The sequence below is a fragment of the Furipterus horrens genome, unplaced genomic scaffold (assembly GCF_987537825.1).
Source record: "Furipterus horrens unplaced genomic scaffold, mFurHor1.1.pri manual_scaffold_7, whole genome shotgun sequence".
Taxonomy (NCBI): domain Eukaryota; kingdom Metazoa; phylum Chordata; class Mammalia; order Chiroptera; family Furipteridae; genus Furipterus; species Furipterus horrens.
In genome coordinates, this window is record NW_028327177.1 from 37,632,691 (window position 1) to 37,657,995 (window position 25,305).

The 25,305-nt window shown below is 36.1% G+C and overlaps 1 protein-coding gene across 1 annotated transcript in view; it reads right to left on the bottom strand.

The window, feature by feature from the left end:
- The window catches only part of PREX2 (phosphatidylinositol-3,4,5-trisphosphate dependent Rac exchange factor 2), a 231,973-nt gene that overhangs the window by 16,814 nt on the left and 189,854 nt on the right, over nucleotides 1-25,305 (bottom strand). The window contains exons 36-37 of the mRNA XM_090283596.1: nucleotides 14,946-15,012; nucleotides 14,509-14,699 (exon numbers count right to left, since the gene is read on the bottom strand). Of these exons, the coding sequence (XP_090139722.1) occupies nucleotides 14,509-14,699; nucleotides 14,946-15,012 (258 nt within the window). The remainder of the gene's footprint in view (nucleotides 1-14,508; nucleotides 14,700-14,945; nucleotides 15,013-25,305) is intronic.

Genomic DNA, 25,305 nt, shown 5'->3' on the forward strand with positions numbered 1-25,305 from the left:
TGCAATGAAATAGGAGTGCACCTATCTTTGTGAATAAATGTTTTCAAATTTTTTGGTTAGATACCCAGAAGAGGGATTGATGGGTCATATGGTAACTGTACTCTTAATTTTTTTGAGGAAACTCAATACTGTTTTCCATAGTGGCTGTATCAGTTTATATTCACACCAGAAGTGAATGAAGGTTCCTTTTTCTCCACAACCTCTCCAATACTTGTTATTACTTGTCTTGTTGAGACTGAACATTTCTTTCAAAATTTCTGTTGGACTCCTCAATAATGTTATATACTGAATTACAACTAAAAACTATCCTTAAAAACAAAACCCACTGGAGTCATTCAGTTTTGGATTACATGTTGTGACTTCAAAGTTACTTGAACAATAATTTTCAAGTATGTTGTTCGATAATAATAGAATTGAGGCATTTGCATAGTATGTTATCTTTCTGTGCTAGTGCAGTATGATTAGCAGAATAATACCCTGTGAGAAAACATTATATATGAAAACACACACCCAAAGTCTAAAGGCATGTACTGGGGTTTTCTGAGTTTAAGAGACCATGTGCCACACAACAGTTTTAATCAACTATGGAAATGCAGCATTAGACATGACCCCTTAATAATCTATATAAACTGGCTAAACATTGAAACTCACTTTGAATCATTTGCATTAATATAAAGGTTAATTTGATTTTATACTGGAGAAATATAAAGTAAAATAAATATTTAACGAATCTTAAATCAGTGAGTTCTGCCCTGATATCAAGTTCTATATCAAGATCAGAGTTGGATTTTGTTTTTCTGCTCTGGACTTCAGTGTGTCTTGCCTCATTTTCACTATCCTTTATAACTATTATGCTGCTTTTGGTCATGGAAACAAGAGTGAGAAAATTCCCTTAAGGCAAATGCATCAATCAGCATATATACGTATGTATAGAGCCTGAGGTGCCTATTATTTTGATAATATTATTCACATGATTTATATGTCTTTATATAGTTACAGGTCTGTATTTACAACCTTAAAGATTTATATCTTTAAAAACATGAATCATTTTTTCTTATTCTTGAAGTCATCTTCTTTTCTCCTTTAATTAAACTCCAAATCCATTATCCTTATTCAAGTGACCATCACAAACAAGTTATTAGGAATCTAATCAGCTGTGGTTTTCTGTGATTCTACAGTGTGGGGCAAAAGTAGGTTTATAGTCACTTTTATGGCAAATAATACAATAATGAATAAATAATACAAGGATAAACTGTGTGTTTCATGTACTCACAAGTGTAAACGTACTTTTGCCCCACCCTAAATACTAAGCTGAAGATACCTGGGCAGCATTTAATGTTGGGGAGGAATAATGACTATGCATTTCAATCCCAAGAGAATGAAGTGGGTGAAAAAACTGGAGTATCAGCAGCTACTACTGCTATTTGCACACCACTCTGACACACATAGAAGCTTTCTATGACAGATGGAAGGTATCTGCTTATCACTTAGCAATATTTCCAAGTTCAGAAGCATACATTTGCCACCCTAGCAGAATGAGCTCTTTCACAATCAAAAAGACACGCTATATATTCTTCCTCTCCATTGTAGTTTGAAAAGGCTGTATCCACCCCTCTGTCACTTCCCTTAAAAACCCAATCCTTTGACTGTCTGTCTCCTGTTGTCATCATTAAAGTGAACTAGTGCCATGTAGTGTGGCTGCCTGGATTCCCCTGTGTTCTCTTGTCAAGACCTGAGACTGGAAGTTTCGTGGGGCAGTAGTTCTTGTGTCCCTGGTTTGGTTTAGCACAGTGCTTGGCACTTGACAGACCTCCATAGTTTTTTTTTCTCAGTAAATGAATAAACAGATAAATGCTAGCACCCAATTCAAGTCATACGTATTTGTCTTTATTTTAACATACCCTGTACTCTTGGTTTTTGATGCTAGGAAGAAAACCTCCTCTCCTGGAAATCAAGGGGAGCCTGTTCTGCTGCCCTGGGTGGCTTTCTGCAAAAGATCACATGATTCTAAAGCTAAGCTCCACATAGAATGAGAATGTTTAGAATCTTATAACCTAGCCATTAACCTAAACTAGCTTAAGTATATTATATTATAGAAGACAGGGGCAAACAGCAAAGTGACTTCCAGGAAAGGTTAAATAAGGCTTCCTATTTCTTTACTGGGCAGCGTTATCACCCAATGGATGTGCCAATTCAAATGACATTGAATCTAAACAGAAACAGGGTTCTTGTGTGGAGCTTCAAAACAATTTACCCAGGTCCCTTTAGGACGATACTGCTCTCTCATAGCGGAGCTGGAGTACCTGGCACTGTGTTCTCCTCGTTCCTACTTCTTTACTAACTTGGACACTATTTTCTTTTCTGGGTCACAGTTTCTAAATGATTTCTGTTTCTGACTTCTTAGATACTGGGTTGATTACTAAATCTTTTTATTGCTACACTCTGTCCTTATAACTCTAGCTGATCTCATCAGTGTTGCATATCATAGCTACTTGAGATTGATCTTTATTATTTAGCTTGTTATTTCATTATTTAGCATAGTTGAGCCTGGATGATACCACAACACAGTTAAGAATCATAATCTAGCCTCCAATGTATAGCAATGTTTTGAATTTTTTATTCACAGTACTAATTTGTATAATGTGTAAAAGTACAAATCATATATTATCTGTTTTTCAACACTTTATGTAAAACAGTTGATAAGGAAAACCATATTATGGAACAAAAATAGGGTCCAATAGGGTCCAGAGTTTTCTGTATTCTCTTTCTTATAGATCAGATGAGTTAACTCCTCTATTTTTCATACTTCTTTTTCATTGTTTCATGGCCTATTACTGTAATTTTTTTCCAGCCTCATTGAGAAATAATTGAGATATAATATTGTATAAGTTTAAGGTTACATGTGTTGATTTGATACACCTATATATTGCAAAACTACCATAGCATTAGTTAACAGCTGCAACACGTCACATTTTTATAGTTCGAACATTTAAGACCTAGTCTTAGCATCTACTGTGATTTTTTAAATAGTGCTTATAATAGTTCCTCTATTTTAGTAAGTACAATTTAGTCATTTTAAACAGATGCATTTCATATTTCTAACTCTAATTTACTATCAGAAATACAGACTAAGGCTGAAAACATGGAGCATTCACTAGTGCTAGGTCCTGCGGCAGATATTTTCATATGTATTTCTCACTTAATCCTCATGCCATTTCTTTTTTTTTTCAGAACAAAATCATTATTCACATTTCACCAACAAGTCTCTGAGAAACCAGGTGATGTAATCACAGTCATACCATGAGTAAATCATAGGATTCAAAACCAGTTTTCTGATTCAAAATCTAGGTCTCTTTCCATTACTCCAAAATTGCATCACACAGATGACTATGTATAGGGATTCCAGCCCCCCACCCCCACATCTATAATTTAACAATCACAATCTTAGCTCAGCATTTATACTCTAAACACATTGTTTCGAGAGAGTTTAATTCAGTCAACCCAAACCACTTCGCTATGAATGTGGACCTCATCATACTAAAGTGAATGTGTTTGTGATTAAAAAGGAACTGGATGTGAAGCTTGTTTAAAAAGTTTATTGACTGTAAAGCAATCAAGTAGTAAAAATAAATGAAGGGAGACTGTGCTCCTTCTCTACTACAGATTTGCATTTTTTGGTATAATTGCATGGTTCTGTGTAGAGAGTGTTCATTTCTGCACTGATCTCATTTATTCTGGCTTCTAATTACTTTTAACTACCAAGCACAGAGCACACTCTGAAAAGTCTATTGACAGTTAGAATGAAGCATCTGACTGAAGAAACTAATTGTTTAATGTTGCACAGTTATATGTTCCCTGCTCCCTTTTATTACCTCAGGCAGAGGAAGAATAGTACACCTGAGGGCTAATGCAGAGTGTTAAATACCGATCAGCCCTGGAGTGAGTGGCTGCTCCCCTTCTGCACAGACAGCATCTGTGACGTTAGTATGAAAAGGCCACTGCTGACCTATTGATCTTTCCCATCTTGGTAACCCTTAGTAATACATTTGTGACAAACGAAAAGCTTAAGAAAACTGGCACAGGTTCACAGGGATTTCAAAAACCCAACCCCTGTGTCCTTGATCCCCTGTAATAGAGAAGACACTTTCATTAATAAAACAGGCTTCCCTTGAACTCCAGGATAGGAGGTTTTCTTCCTAGTATCAAAAACCAAGAGTACAGGGTATGTTAAAATAAAGACAAATATGTATGACTTGAATTGGGTGCTAGCATTTCTTTATTTATTCATTTACTGAGAAAAAAAAACTATGGAGGACTGCCACGTGCTAGGCACTGTGCCACACCAAACCAGGGACACAAGGGCCGCCATCCCACAAAACTTCACAAGAACTGCTGCCCCTGTGACAGGCCCCCTCCCCCGCCACCTCTCCAAGCTGGACTGCTGGAACCATCAACTGCCCTCTCTTTCTATTTTGTTTCTCACCAGTCATCTTGTCCTGTTCACAACCATTTCATGCTTTTCCCATCTATTCTTTCCCTTCTCACCTCAATGTCAGAGTCTTAGTTTTGGGTTTTGTCATCTGTTGTATTAGTGTAAAATCCCAGCTGTCTCCCTGCCTCCATTTTTGTCCCATGTTAGACCATAAGAGTGATCTTCACTTTTAAAAATATCTAATCATGGTATTCTTTTACTGAAAACCCTTCATTGGCTTCCTGGAGCCTTTGAGAGAGTTCCAAACCCTTAACTGAGCAGGCCGGGCCTTCCATTCTCCAGCCTCTGTCTACCCTGCTAGCTTCATCTCCCATCTCTGCATCCCTCTCACGTCACTGCCTAGAAATAGCAAGCTATGGACTGGGACCTCTACCCATGTCATCTGCTATTTTACACCCAGGGTTATATTTCCATACCAGTCCTCTGCAATGAACCATACTGCTCCATTGCCATCACCTGGTAAACACTAGTCATGCTTTAAATCCCATAGCGGGCATTACCTTACACCCTCCCTGCTACCAGGATTCAAGTCTCACTCCTCTGTGCTTCTCCTGAATATGTTAGATCACTAGCTTTAACATCAACATGGGAAGAGTCAAAACTGCAGCTTCCTTCCTGCAACAATCCCCACACCATCTGCTTTCCTGCTCCAGGTTCCCAGGGAAAAGAGGCAATTCTTTAAGTGCAGACAAAAGTGAAACAGACTTCTCTCCTTTGGCGGATAGAAAATTTAGTTCATGACATTTATTGGCGTAGTTATAAAGCCCTCAGAAATGTCCCAGAACATGACTGGAATTTTATTTTGTTTTTAATGTAATTTTGCAGGTTTATGGAAAACAATAACTGTAGTTTCTTTAAATAAGTTTTGAAGAATCATGCCATGTTTAAAACCTTGTAGATTCTGTGTTTATTACTGTTAAATAATTATATATAAATAAAATTTAATGATGTAAATACTTAAACTTTACTAATATGCTCAAATAGTAAAATTGGGTTTGGCAAATAGAGATATTAATTATAACATACTAAATGTTAAATTTAATACTATAAATATGGATATAAAATATTAAATATAACTAATTATTATATATTTAGATTATTTTATGAAGATGTATTTAATATATTATGATTACCTATACTTTTCTAATTTTAATGACAAAAGGTAATCATGTACAAGCTCTCCTTTTAAAAATACTGAAGTACAGATGGGTAGCTACAAAATAGTCACAGGGATGTAAAGTACACCTAAAACTGATACAAGGTAATATTGAATGTAAACTGTAATTTTTAATTGAATGTATTGGGGCACATTTTTCAAATGTACAACTCAATAAAGAAGTCTCTGTACACTGCATCATATGCCCATCACCCCAAGAAAAGTGACTTTTCATCCCCATTCTCCTCCACTTTGCCCACCTTCACCTTCCCCCACACCCCTTTCCCTCCGGCCACCATCACACTGTTGTCTGTGTCTATGTGATATATGTGTGTGTATATATTTTTTAATTCCTTTATTTTCTTTAAAAAATAAAATATAAAAATAAGACAAACATACTGAAATTAAGGCTTGTCTGGCCAACATCACATAATACTGAGATCAGAACTAGAAATCACTGCAATAAAAAGTCATTCTCCATGCATATAAATTGTTTGGCTTCACCCTTCCTTATATTATTCTTAACTTCCCCCTGTCTATTTTGTAGCAACTAATTATGCTTCTTAATCCCTGCACCATTTCCCCATTTCTCTCCCTTCCCCCTCCCAGCTGATAACCCTCCAAATGGTCCCCATACCTATGAGTCTGTTCCTATTCTGGTTTGCTTAGTTGGATTTTGCTTTTATATTTTAGATGAACTAAGAGGGGTGGGATTGCTGGGGGAAGGGGAATACTGGGCAGAGGGGAGCAAAGGGGAAAAAATTGGACTACTCGTCGTCGGCAGCCGTCCGTCTCGAGAGACGACGGTGTAGCTTCTTAAGAGTCTATCTGCACCGCCGAGAATGGCTGTGCAGTCCGACTCGGGAGTGACACGGTATCTGTCTCCTCCCGTGTTGAATCGACATCTTGCGATGACGCTGGAGTGTCCTCTCCAGTGAAGCTGAAGCTACAGAGCCTGGGCAGGGTGATATGGAGGGTCTGCTGTTGCCCATGCAGCAGACCCCCCCTCTCTTCGCAGCTGAAGGGTCCAAGGGAAAGACGGAGTCGATACAGCTTGGCTTCAGGTGCGCCGCAGGAGTTGCCGGTGTTGACTACAACGTCAAACCGCCTTAGGGACTCCGGCTCCGGATTTTCTGTCGGGGTTTACTCCCTTAGCCTTTCCCCTGAAGAGGTATGCCGCAAGGCAGCGGAGGTTTTTTGGAGTCAGAGTTTTCCTTCTCTGATGTGCCCTGACTGGAAGATCGAACCAGCGACACTTAGCTCGCAGGCCGACGCTCAATCCACTGAGCCAAACCAGCCAGGGGAAACTGGCTATGGTATACAACTGATTTTTAAAATATTGACTATATGTGAATCGAATGTCAGGTTTCCCAATCTTAATTTTAAAAGTCTGTTTTATCTCTTTAAATCAATAAAATATGCTTAAAAAAAAGAAGTCATTCTCATAATGACTGTTTTAGAAATCTAATTTTATTAAAAATGAACATTTAAAAATGTCAGAATTCAGTGTACTAATTATAAAGATTCATATCAATTGCTAAGAAAAATCTAAGAAATATATATGCAAAGTTGATCTCTTTAAGGTAGAAAACTTCTATAGTAGAGAACTTTTATAAAAGATAATAGGTAAAGGCAAAATAATGAAACTTCTATCCCCTTTGAAATATTTGACTTCCTCCTATAATTTTAAGAGAATATACCTCTATTATTTATCTGGTTGTTAAAATAAGCATAAATTGTGAAGTTTTATTTGCCTTTCTTACAATTTAGCGTAATTTGAAATTCTGGGCTTACTTTTCTTTTGTTCTCCAGCTTTACTAAGGTATCGTTGACTACTAAAAGCTGTATGTATTTATGGTATACGACTTGATGATTTGATATACATATACATTGTAAAATATTCATCGTAATCAAACTAATTAATATATCCACCACCTCACATAGTTACCATTTTCTTATTCTTTGTATGTGTATATGTGTGTATGTGTGTGTGTGTAGTGAAAACACTTAGCAAATGTCAGGTGTACAATACTGTATTGTTAACTACAGTTATTGTACATTAGATCTCCAAAACTTATTCACCGTGCACAACTGAAATGATGTATCATGGACCAACATATCCCCATTTCCATCTTCCAAGGCCCACATTACTGCCATTTTGCTCTCTGTTTCTGTGAGTCTGAAATAATAATTAAAATGTATACTTATATTCTATTGTGAGTAGGTTATACTCATATTTTATCTTTCTTCCAGAGCCCAATTATTATAGCATTTTATTTCTTATGTTCTAAAGATTGCATCGCAATTTTATTTTTTCACTTTCTGTTTTGATTCCTTAATGATTTTATTGGATATCAAAGAGATGAGAATTGTTGATTAAACCATAATCAAATTATAATTGTTAAATAAAAATAATAATAAAAACTAGCTATATTTCACAACAGTTTTAAATGATAGCTCTGTCATTGCTATTTCTACCCTTATATAAAAGAAGCGTTTTAGACCAATGTGTTTCAGATTCCTGACTAGAAAGCATAATTTTAGAACTTCTTATTGGGAATGTATATTTTTTTGGCATCATGAGTCAGCAAAAATGTTTCTTCTGTTCTATTTAGTCATTTTTTTGGAGCTTTAAAATGGAAGTATTTCTACTAATCTTGTTACTGAATCTCTCAAATCATTTTTTTGCACCAGAAGTAAATGGATACATTTGAAACCTACGTTTTCTTATTGCAGTAATTTTTTTTCTGTATCATAGAATCTAACCTACATATGGAAATCCCCAGAGTAAATCTCCCTTTTACTTGATGTTTCAAATTACAAGTGGAGAAGGATGCCCTATTAGGACTCTGATGACCTAAGTCAGGTTACCTTGAGTGACCCACTTTTGTGAGTCTGTGTTTTTTAAACAGGGCCTATTTTGTCAATTTGTCCTCTGATGTCATAGTGATTACCGAATAAAATGTTGCTAAGAAGTCTTAAAGTTCAAACGTAAGTAGTTTTCAAAATTGTTCATTGATAGTTACCAAAAAGATTTTTTTAATTGCTTGAATGACTAGTCATTACACTATTTGTCATCATTTGAAATAACTGTTTCATTAACCAAATTGGTAATACATATTTTAGTTGTTTTGTAGTTAAACTCCTGGATTTATTTTTTCTAACAAATGCTTATTATAAATCACACTTTGGGTCCTATACGATGGCCACATGATGGGTTATATAAGCTTCAGCTGGTTGGGGAAGTGTTAGATACCACAAGGGTCTCAAGTTCTAAGCCTCAAGGTCTGGACCTTTTTTACTAAATGCCATTCTTGCTAAAAGTTAAAATGTAACTAGTATTTTGCAGATGCAACTGTAAATGGATTAGCTGGACAACATGTCAACCAGTTAAGTGTAACAGACTGGGAAGAAGAAATCAATGAGTAACTTACCAAATGGGGTATATGAGCAATGGCTACCCCTACATTTGGGGAGACAGAGCTTTGGATATAGATGCCCTGTCTCCTATACCTGCTGCAAGTAAAGAAACTATCTTGTAATGACCATGTCTAATTCTTGAGTAGAACACCCCAGGCGGCAAATCCCTTGAGTTCTGTAACAGAAGGGGAAGGATGACTGACAATTCATCCACCATTTTTATTATTGTCAAATGTGAAAATATATCTCAATTTCCAAATTATGAAATAAGAAATGAATTTTAGACATAGACCCCTTTTAAGTTAGAAAGTTTATATATCTACATCTCTATATCCCTTTAGTTCCTAAAACTTTATTTATGTTAAAATTAATTTCTACAAAGCAGTAAGCAAAAAGCAATCTAACACTGGAGTGCATGATGGTGGCTAGCTTGATGTTCATCATCATTATGTTTTTTAATGATGAAAACCGGCATTGCCACAGACTGTTTCTTTCTCAGACTGTGTGTGGTTCCAAAGAGAAGACAGTGGTGAATCTGACTGGAGCTGGTGAATCCCGGATGCATTGGCCCCCCGTCCTGATGGTGCTGTTCACAAGCCCCTCTGGATGTTAGTAAAACATGCAGGACCTTATTTCCTCAAAGAAATTGGCTCTCACAATAAAGCATGAAGATAAAAGGTAATTTCTGTGTACAGACCTCTAAGGTTTTAATTCAAAGACATCACAGGCAATTGAAAGCATTAGGCTTGTGCTCAGATCATGCCCTTCCTTCAGAGCCATCCAAGGGCTCCAACGCCGCTGAAAACCCATTATTAATAGTTACACAGAGAGCACAGACAAAAATGTTCTGGATTAAGTCCTTAGAGGGAAAAAATGATTCCAGATTTCCTGATGTCAATAGAAATTTCTCTGACATATCTTGTCAGGTAGCCGTTGGAAATTCCTACCCACTTGGCCCCCTCCTCGAGGAAGGTAGCTGAAGGTAATGGAGTGGGAAGAAAACGGCATCTTTGTATTTGGACACACTAAGTCTCATGCCTCAGGTTGTATAACATTTGTAGTCTACTGATTTATATTGGTCAAAGGAAAACAGTTGGCTATTAAGTAGGTGTGAGCATAAAGAACCAAACAAAATGAAATACCGCACTGAATGGAAGGATGCTGCAGGATGAGATCAAAGGGAAATTTAGAAATCCCTGTGGCATGCTTTTGGATTGCCTGCAACAAATAACTGGCATGAGGACAAAAGAGAACTTTAAAATCCACAGTGCTGATTCAATACTTTTAAAATGTTCACTTAGGCAAAAAATTAAAAATGTTCAGTCTGACAAAACTTACAGTTGTCTATATGGCAGGTATATAGACAATATACCTGTATAGCATAAATCTTGGCAGCAAAGAAAATTCAAAAGACATTCAAATGTTTGTATCTGTTAACCAAAAAAAGTGTAAATTAAAGCATTACTGAAATATCAGTGCACAGCTAGGAGAGAAGCATGATGTATACAGAGGTGGGCAAAACTAGGTCTCCAAAACTGCTTGTGTGGAAAAATAATACAATAATTCCTAAATAATAATACAATAATATACTCTGAGCTGTGTACTCACAACTGTAAAGCTACTTTTACCCACCCTTGTAAATGGGGTTTAATACCCTCTGCAGCCAAGGTAAAGGTGAACGGCCCCACAGCTATTTGACCTTCTGGTTGTATTGTGCATGAGGACAATCCTTTTGGGAACTTGAAGAATAATGTATAAACCAAAAAGGTTTAAAATCCAGTAATTCTACCTGGAGGATATTTCTGTTTTCTGTTAGTTTATTGGAAAATAAAATTGAAATTTGAACAGCTACATAAAGAAAAATGCCTTTTATTTATAAAGAATAAAGAAGAGAAACCACTAAATAGTTGAGTCAGCTGTGGTATAACAAATGGCTGGAATATTATGTGACAAATAAAAGTGATAATGAGAAAGTGGACATGTACATTTTGGAAATACATATATAGTTGCTATGAGCATAAAGGAGATTATTGAACTATATATACCAATAAAACTGTTCAAATATGCATTGTTTGATATAAGTTGCAAGAGAAGATATAAAATGAAAATTTTAAAAAGACATGTCAAAATAGGAAATTAGGGGGATTTTTCACTATTAAACTACCTTTTAATATCATGTTTACATTGTTTAAAAGGCAAGACCTGACTTTAAAAAGTGACAGTCCTGTTCTTCCACTATCCAAAAGCAATTTAATGTAAGTGAACGGTTGAAGAGAGTGTGGGAAGGAAAGTCCAACAGAGGAACTGTAATTCACACAAAGGACTACCCGAGGAAAGAGAATGTAATAAAAACAATGCCAGACTAATGATATGAGAAGATTTTAATATTCATCCTGAATTCTATTTCAACTAGTCTCACATCCACTGTTGTATACAGCTCGGTCACCTAATTCAGGTTGGCATTAAAACACCTAGGCATTAATGCTAATTAAGTCTGCCTTTCCATATTGAGAAACCACATTCTTCTCTTTTAATAACAAACATTTGCAGCACAATACAAGACTTTAATAATATTTCTGATTATTTTTTGCATATAAAACCATAAAAGGCAGGAAATTGATTATCTAACATGAATATCATATTGTTAACAACTTCTCATCTAGATTTTAGAAGTAAATTATAGAACTAGTTTGTATAATATTTATTCTGACTCATACTGTGAACTTCTCCGCTTTGTTGAAACCATGTCTAATGTTAGTGCAGGAGTGGATCTACCTGGGTTCCTCTCTATCTGTCTGAATTATAATTATCAAGGAATTATTTTATTTATATTGAATTTATTGGGGTGATACTGATTAGGAATTATTTTAGAATCAGTCTTATGTTTTAGATCCAGTCTTATAGTCTTATGTGGGATTTCTGTTTCCAACAAATTATAAGTTTGAACATTTTATCATCATGAAAAAATCTAAGTATAGCCTTCACTAGAAGTTTAAAGATAATGTTAAAACTCCCATTTTATTCTGCATAATGGAAAAACAAAACCATACCATTTTCAAATAGTTTTAATCTTTGGTTCAGCATCTGTTATGGAGAATTTATGCCCACACCTCAGTAAATATCTCTAAAATGAACTAACTAAAACTATATTTTGAATTGTAGAAATGGAAAAAGTCAAATTACTTTGAAATTCCAATGTTACCTGTGATTTTAACACACCTATCAATGAATGTAGCAATTGTAAAATAGCTGCAGGGCATCAATCTTTTTCTCTTATACATCAGTCAAGTTCTCAAATTGCTCACGGAATACCTGAGCGTAATTTTGAAAACTTGGTCATGGTTCTAGGATTAAATGGCAGATTTAATTGCATTAACTTCTAGTAAATTGATGTGGAGGTTGTCACAATACATCCAGTCCTCAGATAACTATGAACTTGCGTCAAAACACAAATGATCAAGGTGATGACAATTGGCTGAGGCTACCATGGCCACTGTGCCATTCCTTGAACACATCAGGCACAATTGCACTTTAGCTCCACATTTGCATGACTGTTCCCCATGATGACTGAACACACTTTCTCTAGGATACCTGCATAACTCACGCCATTTCATACAGGTGTCTAATGAAATACCCCTGTTGGAATGTGCTACCTCTTCTTCCTTCTCATCCTGTCACCTATTACCCCTCTGACTTCTAATCTTTTTTTGTCTTTATTTCACCTACCACATTATTTATCTGTTTACTTTATTATCTGCTTCCCCTAACACAATGAATTCCATATGAGAGTTGGGGACTTTATTTTTTCAATGCCGTATCCCCAGCCACTAAAACAGTGTTGGCACATAATTGGTGCTCAATGCATATTTACTGAGTGAATGAATAATGAGTGAATATATAAATAAATTAATGGGACCAGAATGAATGAACATGAGTTGATCATAAGGGAGACGGTACTTTTCTGTTAATAAAAATATGAAATAATTTTATATATTCAGTTACAGGCAATATTTTCAATTAAGCTGTTAATAAGCTTGAATGGAGCACAAAGTACATGGCAACTAAAATAAAGAGGGAAATTATGTATATTTTGTCAACCAAAAACTTTGTTATGCTCCTTTCAGAAAAATAAAAGTCTTGCCATATTTCATAAGCCAAAACATGCTATGTAGGACTTAAAAACTAGAATTAAGGCATACCAGTTGAATGGAATTTCCTACATGAGCACCTGCTGCCTTGAATCATCTTTATCCTCCTTTTTACCTCTTCAACCTGATGTAGCCAAACCCAGTTCAACCATCAGCTTCTCCATGAAAACTTCCCAATTCTAACAATCTCAGAGATCTATTTTCCTCTTGAATCTTATTTTTTATTGGTAGCTTTCCTAGGTCATTTACATTTTTCTGTAGTCTAGGTTTACTTGTTATTTTTGTTTTTCATCACTTTTTTTGTTATCTTTTTGGTATATTATTATTACTAATTATATTACTTTCTGTTGTGTGTTGCTCATGCTTTCTCTCCAACATGAGTGTCACCACTTTGTTACAAAGCCAATAGCACCAACTGCAGTCCATTGCATGAGTTAAGTACTGAGTACATTTGAATACATAATAACCACCATCCTCAAATCTAATTGGCCTAGAACTAAGAAGAAACAATGACTGATGACAGAAGGCTTTCTGTCTACTCAGATTACAATGAGAACTAAATTCTTCCCTATTATTGCACCTACATGGTTTCATTGCTTTTTGAAAATGGAGAGTTGACAGAAAAGGAACAAGTAATTTTAAAAAAGGACTTGATTTGTGATTCTCCACTTACCTTTTGCATCTGGTGCAATTATATGAAGTCATACACCTTACCTTGGCTGTCCCAAACAGAGCACAGTTGCCGTAGACAAAACACTTGGATAGGACCCATCTGGGTGTCCGCTTACGTTTTCGAGAACAACATACTACATGGGCCCTTGGACTATAATTTTGCCAGGAGTAAGAAGATAGCAGTAACCCCAAGACAGATCACAACATTTGGGTAAAAGGGATCCAAACCACTGAAGAAGGGGAGATTCACCAAATGCAATGAAAAGCATTTTGTTTAGCTAGTTGCACGAGTTCCTACCCAGCAAGTTGCTACAGTGAATGTCAATGCAAAATTTTTAGCTAAAGTATACATCTTATAATATAAATACAAGGGTTATAACACTCTGGGCCACAATGATATAAATGCAGGATTGCATTCATTTGTATGAATAGTCACGGAAAATACAGGAACTAAAGCCAGGAAATGCTACAGAAGAATTATCTCATTTCAAAAATTTTCTTCCATATACATGAGTCCTTTGAATGTTTCCAGTTATAATCTCACAAGACCTAAATGTAAACCAGACCCACCAAATGAAATTGGGCACAGCACAGCGGCAGCCCCGGGGACGCTCACGTACCGGTGCACTCCGCTGTTGCACATGATGACGTGGCACGCCCCCAGCCTGCTGCACAGCTCCGACGACACTGACAGCAGCCCCACGCCCGAGGCGCTGCATGCTGTGTTCACACAGGTGGCGGTGCGCTTGGACCTGATAAACGAAGCTACCAGTCGATAAAGTTCATCCAAGGCATTGAGAGGTCTCATGAGCTGCAGAACAAAGGGATAAACATACAGTTCAACATGTTTAGGGGAAAGGAATCCTTTTAGATGGAATATAATTTGTCGTTATAACTTTTAATGAATGGTCTAAAATATTTTATTATGGAAGTAAGAGAATTGGAGACTACGAATATTTATAATTACACACATTACTTAAGAACAGAACAAGAGCAGAAAAATTAAGGGAGGTATGTAAATGACAAGGCATAAATAAATGCTATCATATATTTTTACCTTATCAACATAAGCAGCCTTGGATGTGGAGTTGGGTGGTGAATTTGACTTGTCCAAGTAGAATGCTCTGTAAAAATCCAAAGAATAAATTATAATTTATTGTGAGAAAAATTAAAATGCATGAAGACATGTACAAGTTTCATTCACTTCCTTTTGAAGACAAACAAATAACCAAAAGTGTTGAACACTAGGGTGGGTGGAATTGCAAAAAAAAAGAAAGAATAATATTCAGTTTCAAAACAAATGTTTAAAGCTACTACCAGCTTCATTATACATTATGTGGCCTTAGAGTGATTGCCTAATTTGTCTAAGCCTCAGTTTCCTCTTTTGTAATTTGGGGATAACATTAGGACCTACTTTACAAGGCTGCCAAGAAGATCACGAGTGAATGCAAATAAAATGCTTAGAACAGTACATAGCACAGAGTAAGTGCTCATTAATACCTGCAATAATTAGCATTATTATAAAAGTTGAAGAAATATATTTTCTTGTGACTACTGGAGAATATTATCCAGTTTTCATTATTATGCAAGTGTGTTATTATAAAATAATACTCAAAAAACTAATTTTAAACAGACTACTGAGTTGGATTATTTCAGGCACTAAACTATATACTCACATTGGAAGTTAAAACTCTTTGAGAATACACTGGCTCTTTTTTGTCGCCAGGATGGAACTGGTAACTGCTATTTTAATACACATTGTGGAATCCTAGCTAGCAGTAATATTTGGTTTTTGTCTAAGATCAAGGAGCATGGATTTATCAAGTATTATACTTTAAGTTAGGAAAGCTTAAACTGTAACTTCCTAAATGAAAATTAGCTTATTCATCTCTCAAATACAAACAATAACAAAAAATTTTTGAACAGTTCGGCATCCAAGGTTCTTTGTTACTCATTATAATTCATTTTGAACTCATAGGAGATTTCCATTACCACCGTGGCACAGAGGCGGCGCCTCAAAGCTGGAACCCGCTGAGATATCTCAACGAGATGTCCCCATACCCTTCCTTGAGAGTGCTTGGTACGCAAGTCCACAAATTATTCCCTCAGCCTGAATTCCCCAGCTACCTTATTGGTACTGCGCAGATAACACTTCCAGGAGTGTGGGGACTAGGCTAACCCAGGAAAGTGTTCAGCTCAGGATGACTGGGTTATAGGGACTTCAATCACTGTAAAGTGGAACATCCATCAAGTGCCATGAAAATAGTTACATTTACCTGGTTGAATCAAAATCGACTAAGAACAAAATAAAGGAATGTTAGCTATTTTAAAATGTTCTAGACTTTCCCCTGTATCAGAAAGAGACAACAATGAGCTAAGAGGATTGCTGTTGGGAGAAGAGGAAACGCGCTTGACTTGTGGGAGGTACAAAATGCAATGTGGCTGGAGCTCAGTTACAGTGAATGAATGAGCACCTTGGAAAATGGCCAGAACGGGCATGTGCTGTAGGGCCTTTAAGCCCCAATAAAGATTGGAGTTTTAACTTGTCCCATTACCAGAAGATGGGCTGTTTTATACACTTTATTGCTGTGCATAAAAATTAATGTTCTCCTGAAAGACCTGAGTTCCTTTTTATTTTATACAGGTACACATTCAGGTGAATATTGTGAAAACCCATGCATGCACCACTTGCTTTAACAATCTTAGCATTTTGCACTGTTTTTCCTTTTAAAGAAATGAAACATTACAGATACGGATAAGGCTTTTGTTGTGCACCCTTCTCCACTCTCATTCTGGTTCCAAACCCTCCCCCCCGCCCAAGGAAAACACCACCTGGAAGCTGACAATGATTAGTTTCATGCTTTACGAGGTCACCCATATGATTGGCCCAAGTGGAGATACCAAAGAACAGCTGTTTCTCTTTACTTTTTCTTTCTTTAAATCCACACATTCTTTCTAGGCTCACTTCCTCAAGAAGCTTATTATTTAATTAACATTTCTGGTCGGTGTCCATCACTATACTCCAGCATAGAATTCTAGAAGTAAATTGACAGTACATTTTTTCACCTCAGTACTGCTTTGGTGTCTGCTCTCAATCTTGTTGTCTTTGTTTTGGGTTGTTTATATTTTTTCTCTATTAGGTTAAGATTTTCTTTTTATCCTCAATGTTCTAAAGTTTAATCACAAAATGTTTAGGCACTGATTTATTTTTATTTATGCAGAGAGTAGCAAAGTATTCTTCAACATGAGGAGTCTTGTCTTCACGACTAAAATAATCTCAGCTATTAACTTTTTACATAATCTCATGTGTGTTCTCTCTCCCTCTCTCCCTCCCCTCATACAGATACACAGGCACACACAGACACCGAAACACACACATACACTTTAAGATTTTATTTTTCCATTATGCATTTTAGGTGATTTGCTAAGTAATACCTTTCAGATAAAAAACTACCAAGTGTAGAGTCTATCCTTTCTACTGAGAATTTTATTTCAATGATTATCTTTTCACTTCCAAGATTTCTACCTATTTTTATTTTATTTCTACCACTAAAAGGTAAACTCCCCATGAGAATGTAAATTCTTTAAGTGGATACAGATTTTATTTACTTTTGTTCATTGCTACATCTCTAGCACCTAAAAGATAGTACGAGCTTAATAAATATTAGTTAATAAATATTTGGACAAAAAAGTTAAAAGAATTAGCAAAAAAATAAAAAACAACCCTACAACTCATAGACAGACAACAGTATGGCAATTATAAGGGAGGAAGGGGAGGTGAGGGAGGTAGGAGAGGGTAGAGGGGGAGTAAATGGTGATGGAAGGAGACCTGACTTGGGATGGTCGGCACACAATACAACATACAGATGATGTATTATAGAATTGTACACCTGAAACCTTTATAATTATATTAACCAATGCCACACCAATAAATGCAATAAAAAAGAAATAGTTATAGAAAACAACTACAACAAAAATAATTTGAAAACTGACTTTATTTCAAAATTTTCTACCTTTAAAAATAATGGATTACAATCCTTTGTTTATATTTTGAACATCTAAAATATACTTTGCCAGGGTATTCCCAACATTTTAATTTCTTCTGAGTCACATTTATTTTCAATGGTCAATTTTGTTGCCTCTTTCTTAGCCTTCCTCATGTGCTTTGGAATTTTGTTTTGCAAGTTCATTTGAAGTGGGATGATTTTTAATTGTTTTATTTGTTTCTTTTTAAATAAAGCTCCATCCCCCATCTCTCATCATCTTTTTCTTACAAATGATTCTGTGCTCATTCTGTGCCCAGAACCAACCATCTACAATCATTTTCATACTGGTGAGTGGAGAATCACATTGTGCTGACATCTGGATTATTACCAGTCACATCCCTGAACCAGTGAATCACTTGGGTCAGTGCCTAGTTTAATGGCTGCATCAGCTTCCTCCTCCATCTCAGTCCCTCTTCCATCTTAAGTCCACAAAAGCCACAGTCTTAGGCAGTAGTAGAGAGTAGGTTGTTCATCTTTTGCTTCAAAGTGGAGGCATCCTTCTCTACACCCTAGTTTCCACTTGTGGGGCTGGCTGTAAGTCTCCATCTAGTGTGGGATGACTTTTAATTTCTCATTTCCCTGAAGAACTTGTAAGGACCCCTCTCCCCACCAGAGGCCAACAGGTCAGGGGCTTCAGCACAACTTACAACATATTGTTCTCATCTCCCCCCCACCCCTTAACAGGTCATTGACGTGGTAAACTGTGGCCTTAGCTGTGACTTTTACATGTCCTGCCTTCACGTTTTATCTAGCATTGCCATATGTCTGGAACAGAGGTAGTGCTTCAGAGCTGGAACCCACAGAGCCACCCTGCTCGGACGTCCTCATGCCTTCCTCAGGTATGCTTGGTAGAACAAATGTACACAAGGCAACAGGTTAGTTAGCCTCCCAGGATCTCAACGACCTCATTTGTACAATGGATATTAAAATTGTCCTAGGTATTGATAGCACAGTGCTGGAGATTAATCAATGCATGTGAAGTGCTTGGTACTGTGGTAAGCAAACGGGGCTCATTCTATAGACAACTATTATTCCATCTATTGCACACAGTAGTAGGCATATAAGCAAAAATGTCCTGCTTTCAAGGCCATCTAAAATATTTTATTACCCATAAAAAAAAGAAAAATTACGGTAGATATTTGGCATCTACATAATTCCAGGATCAGTGCACAAACAGAGGTTCAGGTCTAAAAGGAAAGAAAGCTTTTTGGGGGTAAAAGAAAAGAAGGGTATGATTTAAATGGCTTACTCAGGTGCACTGGCTGTGGAAACAGCCGTTCTTTACCCTAAATAGTTTGGGAAGAAAAATATTCTGTAAAAGCAGTCCAGGGATCATTAGTGCAACAGTATGGTGACGATCAGAGGGAAAGGGGAGGTGGGGAGTAGTGAAGAAAAATGTCACTGCGGAAACCTGCCACATAGCCAGCCACATGCGAGACTTCCTTCGTTCTGAAAACTGTTCCTTAAAAAAAGAAGTTAAGAGTAGGATCATGTTGCTCTAATTCTGCTACATTCACTTAAAATGAGTTGGCAGATATCTTCAACTTTTCAATGGTACAAAATATTTAAAAACATAGTTGATGAAGAGAGCCAGTAGAAAAATAACTTTTATAGAATTAAAATAAATAAGTGCCCACATCAAGTGAAACCTTTTTCAGAAACAATCTCATCTTTCCTATATAGCTGAGCTAAAGTAGAAAAAGCATCAAATAATACAACTGCACCTTTGAAAATATTCTTAGAAGAGAAAGGCCAACTATAAATTCAGGGTTAAATATATTACTGGTCCAAACTTCGGGATGTAGCTAATATTTGTTAATCCATGATTATAGAAAGCAACAAATTACTATAAAATATATCTATGAGCTGATGATGTCTAGAGAAAATAACCATGAAATACAGATGCCTTGTTACTCTTATGAAATTTATATAGCCAAAAATATATTAATTAATTACTTCTTAAAATAAAAATTTGGAATTGAGACTGCAGCTAATTTTAGGTACACCCCATAAGAAGAAAAGGTTATTCAGCCAGATATTTTACTATCCCCAAGGTTTGCAGGTATTCATGGAACTTCAGTATTTTTCAGAATATGACAAACTGTGGACAGGAAATGAATTTCTAATGCACTTCCCTTAATTGCAAGTCTTACAATGCTCCTTAATCAAAATTTATGAGAAAGTTAATGGTAAAATTGGATTAAAGCCAAAACTGACGGTATTTTATTATGCTTCTGAGGATAGTAAGAATGAAGTCATGGTCCTTTGTCTCAATACAGCAAATTTTATTAAGACCACTTTCAAAGTGCTGCTCCTATTTTATAGAAGCTAAACAGAAAGTTTCCTTCCACTTTGGATTACATCAGGCTTCACTGTCACAATTTTATAAATAAAGTCTGTCATATAAAATGGACACATTATAATAATATTTTTTTCATTTAGTCCCTATAGATTAAAATACCAATGATAGGGATGATAATGTTATAACTTACAATCAGTACTGATATAAATATGTCCAAATCAAATAACTACAATGAAACTAATAATGAGAAAACTAATCTCATACAATCTAATAGTAAAGACAAGTACACAGGTATCTATAATGCAAGGTAGAAGTGATAGGTCAGTGACATGTGCAGAAAGTCACTGGGATATACCCGCGTGAAGAAGAAGGAAGGCAACATAAGAATATGACATAAGAGTTGGACTTTGACCCATGGATGGGATTCTGGACAGGTCAAAATGGAAAAGAAGCATTTCAAGTGGAGGCAACACCATGAACAACAGCACAGATACAAAACTAGATGAAGTCAATTTGGCTGAAGACAAAGCTCATGTAGAGAGAGAAGGAAAATATGGGGCAAGTATGCTGGATCCATATTGTGACAAAATTAAACACCAAAGTAAAAAATTGTAATTAATTTGTTAAGCAGTGGAGAAGTACTACATACTAAACACTTAGCTATCAGCAAAAATGTAAGAATAAATGAAAAAATATGATACATTAAATATGAAAATATAGGCAATTTAGAGCTTAAAGAGACCCTAGAGATGTAAAATGTCATTCAGCATTCAGAACAAGACCATGGTAATGTAAATAGAGAATTGACATTTGTCATGGGAGAAAAAAAATAAGTTTGGAAACCAATAAGATGTAAGTTAATATATTAATTTAAGAATCAGGAAAAAGTTTTCTCAAATAGGTAAAGATTTAGGATCATAGCTCTATAGGGTCAGGCTGGTGTTCCAGGGATGGTTAGCTTTTTACACAAAGAGAGACAATGCAACAGCTTGATGTAAAATATTTAAACTTATTGATTTTGTCACTGGAGATGCACAGAGGTTTAATCAATGACAACGGTGACATTTTTCTCATTTGGCACTTCCCCCCTCCCTTTTCTGGGCATGTTGGGTTAAATCCAGTTTTCCAAGAGGGATGATTAAGGCATAAGAGTCCCTGGTATTTTATATATAGGGAATAATAACTTTAGTATTCAGTTCAAATCTCTGCTATATTCTTGTTTCTTTGCTACATCATTGTTAATGAGATCATCTCTATATTTTTAATAATCATGGAAATTTCTCACTTGGCCAGACTCATCTATGCTTCTTCCTAATATTATGTCCTATGTCAACATATTCTAAACTGTGACAGGTAGCTTTAGCATTTACTCTTCATTTCAAAAAGGACCTATAATAGTGTTTGGTTAATTATGGCTATTAGTCATAGAAATGATTCAATATGTCATTATAACAGTGGTACAGCAGTTGACTATCAGTGTGCATGGGCATCTCATGGGTATTATTGTTAAACTGCATTTGACTACTATTGCACTTAAATTACGAAAATAATTCTACATAAATTCTTATTAAAAGACACTGATCTATTGTACAAATGAGTATTACTAGAGAGGTTCAACTTGAGCCCACATATGGGTAAAGAGCACATGATGAGTAAGTAGGTAGGAGAATGTTAATTTGCACCTCCTGGCAAACCATTTTCCATCTCATATGCATTAGCCTTGACCTCTCTGGGAGTAGGTTTTACTGAAAGTTACATGAAGAGAAATCCTGCATAATGAGATAAACTTGGATTTGCTTGGACAAACGTGTGTTTTGGCTTGTCAAAAATGGAGGTGATTGTCATTAGAGAACTGCCTATTACCAATTAACAGCTCTATTTCTACTTGAGTGTTAGGAAAAAAACATTGCCAGAAGGCGAAGGAGACAATTGTGTGACTACAGAGGGCAAGACTATCCCACATTAAGAGAGTACTTCTCTGAGACTTCTTTTATGCCCTGACAACAGAATCATGATATCAGAGATAATGGAGATGTACCCCACTATTCCCTACTGCTGCTGCTAAGCTCATTCCACTCTCCTTTTGACAGCCTTCAATCAGTGACTTGACTGGATTGGAATCCTATTCTCTGCTTTCCAAACACTCCTTTTCTTTTTGTCCCTCTTTTCATGAGTCTGTTAGGTGATATTCCTTTCCTGCATCTGCAACATATATATATCACCAGAGGCACCATCTACTATTAAAATCCTGCAGATAGTATATATATTTTCCAATGGCAACACCATGCCCTACCATTTTGAAACACCATCTCTGTGGAAATAAACAGAAATAGAAAATCCTTGAAAATAAGAAAACTGTTTCAAGAATAATATTTAACTATATTAAAAACAAAACATCTCATATACCCAGGAAAAAATCCTAGTAGAGTCAATTAATATTTCTATTTTTTAAATTAATTTATTTAATAATGTATCTCCAGAAAGTGAGGCACTTCCATATTAAAGGTTAATTATTAGGTTTAATGTCACAGCAGTCTTATGTGGCTCAATTTACATTAAGTTGACAGGTTAGCTCCTTCTCCACCAAGTTTTTCTCTGTGTCCCTTATTTGCCTCCAGTAAGCCTTCAAAATTACCTTTCTAAAACACAGACACAAATATTTTATCACCCTTCTTCAAATCATTTGAAAATCGTTTAAGTTTCCCCAGCACCCAAAGTCTAAATTTGGGCATTCAGTGCCTCTCCTAACAATCTACCAACAGCTCTCCTGTTCCATGTCTTACCTCTTTGCTCTGCTCTGTTCACGTTCCATTCCCCCAACACACCATCCACATGGAAATCTCCCCACCTCCTCTCTTATTACTCTCTCTGCCTAGACTTCTGTCTTAACCTCCTTCTGCTTGGCAAAATTCTTCTGATCCTTCAAAATCCTGCTCAAATATGAAATCCTCTTAATAACTTCTCCACTGAAACAAATTTATCTCACTATATGATGCTGACTTACACTCATTCTGTCATCTTTACTAAACTTCATACCCTCAGTGGGCAGACAACCCATTTCTTAAAATTTGCAGTCCTGTAACCAAAGAGAGCACCTGACACATAGCCTTGATATAGTATGGAATGGAACTGAATCTTATTTCATGAGAGCTATAAAGGAGTTGAAGTCACCATAGTATCAAGCCATTAAATTTATATGTGACCTAAGAGAGGGAAAGAAATACATTAACTATCTTAATTTTTAAAACAGATAAAATATTATGCATTTAAAAAAAATTTTTTTGTTAGCAGGGAGGCATTTTCTTGAGCTTATAAATTTTAGACTATATCCCAATTAACATTGAAGCATGATATTTTGAAAGACAAGTACTTAACAATCTTCAGGACTTAAAATTAGAGAGGAAGGGTATTTAATAACCGCTCCGCAGTAAGGAATAACTTTGACCAAGTGAAAAATATTCATAGAGTCCCTTGTAAGTCTCACAACAGTGTTGTTTTTACCTGCAAATGATGTTAGCAAGAAATAATACAGCAAAATTCTTTCCTCAGTTTTAAATGAAACATACTAAAATAAATTTGATTAAGTACTATTATATTATTCTCATTCTGATCACTCTCTTGGGTTCTTTTTTCCTCCCAGGAACACAGATCTGTACATGTTTAAATTACAGATTGTGTATTTGCTTATGTGTTCAAAAAACAAATAGTAAGTCAGACACAGTGCCAGGCACCAGGGATACAAGTGTGAAATAAGAAAATATCTACTTGCAAAGAACCCACGTTCAAGAGAGGACAGTGTGGTGAGTGACCTAAAAAGGTTTAGCAGAGTGCTACAGCACATTAGTGAGCACGTTATGATGAGAAGTTATTAGGCAAAGAGAAAGAAGTTTCTTAAAGGCACAAAGGGAATCTTAACAATGAGAAGAGGAATTGTTCATTGAGATCATGGAACTTAAGTCTGGGCAAAACTATTTAATTCCCTAGAGATGGGGAAGGAATGAGAAATGGCATGAATGAATGAATGAGGAATGAAAGGAATAAAGGAACAAAGAAACAGAGAAACAAAGAAAGAAGGTAAAGAAAGAAAGGAGGTGGAGATAGGGAACAGAGGTAGGGGCTGGAAGGAGGCAGAGAGGAAGAGAGGAAAAGAGGTGGGGGGAGAAAATACACACTTTATACCTTTTTTGGTAATGGATTCTTCTATGTTGAATTAGATGGAAAGAAAGAGGTAAATTACGTGACACTTAAAAGAAATTTCCCCTTGCCCTAATTGTTGATTAACTACTGTGACTAACCCTCCTGAAATCCTTGTGGCATTCAACAACAGTTAAGAGTAATACAAATTACTAATCCTACACAATGGCTTTATGGACATAAGGATGTGTTCTTGATGCTCTTCATTCAATTCCTTCAACCAATATTGTTTGAGCATCTATTGCAGTAGAAAGCACTGCTCCCTGTTTTAGGAATACAGTAATGAGCAAGAGACAAAGCTCGTTCCCTAGGGAACGTGTGCACTTCCTTCCTTCTCTGGTAAGTTTCTGAAGAGCCTGACTCCAGCAGCCTTTCTTTGTGGGAAAACAGAAACTCTTAATTCTGGTTCTTCCTAAATCTGCTTCCCTGCTACAAAGTGGCCCTGTCCCCCATGTTGTTTCCAATAACATTTCTTCACCCAGACATAGACGAGCTTGTTCTCCCTCCTTTGGGATCTGCTCTTAGCTCACTTTACAGTTTCCATCCCTGTTTAGGGAACACACACACATAGACAACAGCAACATCTCTCACCAGCAACTGCTTATTTTAAATCCCGGCCTATCCCTCTTAGCTCAGTGCCACTCAAAATGTGTTTTGCAGACTTAAGTAAAGAAACTGCTAGCAGAAATTTAGAAATTGCATAAATATTTATATTGCCTCAACACGGAAGCATTCAAAAGCACTTGTCTTACTGAATAGGGCATAGACCTATGTCATGTAAGTTGCAGAATAGTCATGCACAGCAGGGCCACATCACAATACATGATATTGGAAGGTTACTTTGTCAACTAGAAACCAAAAGTGTATAAAAAATA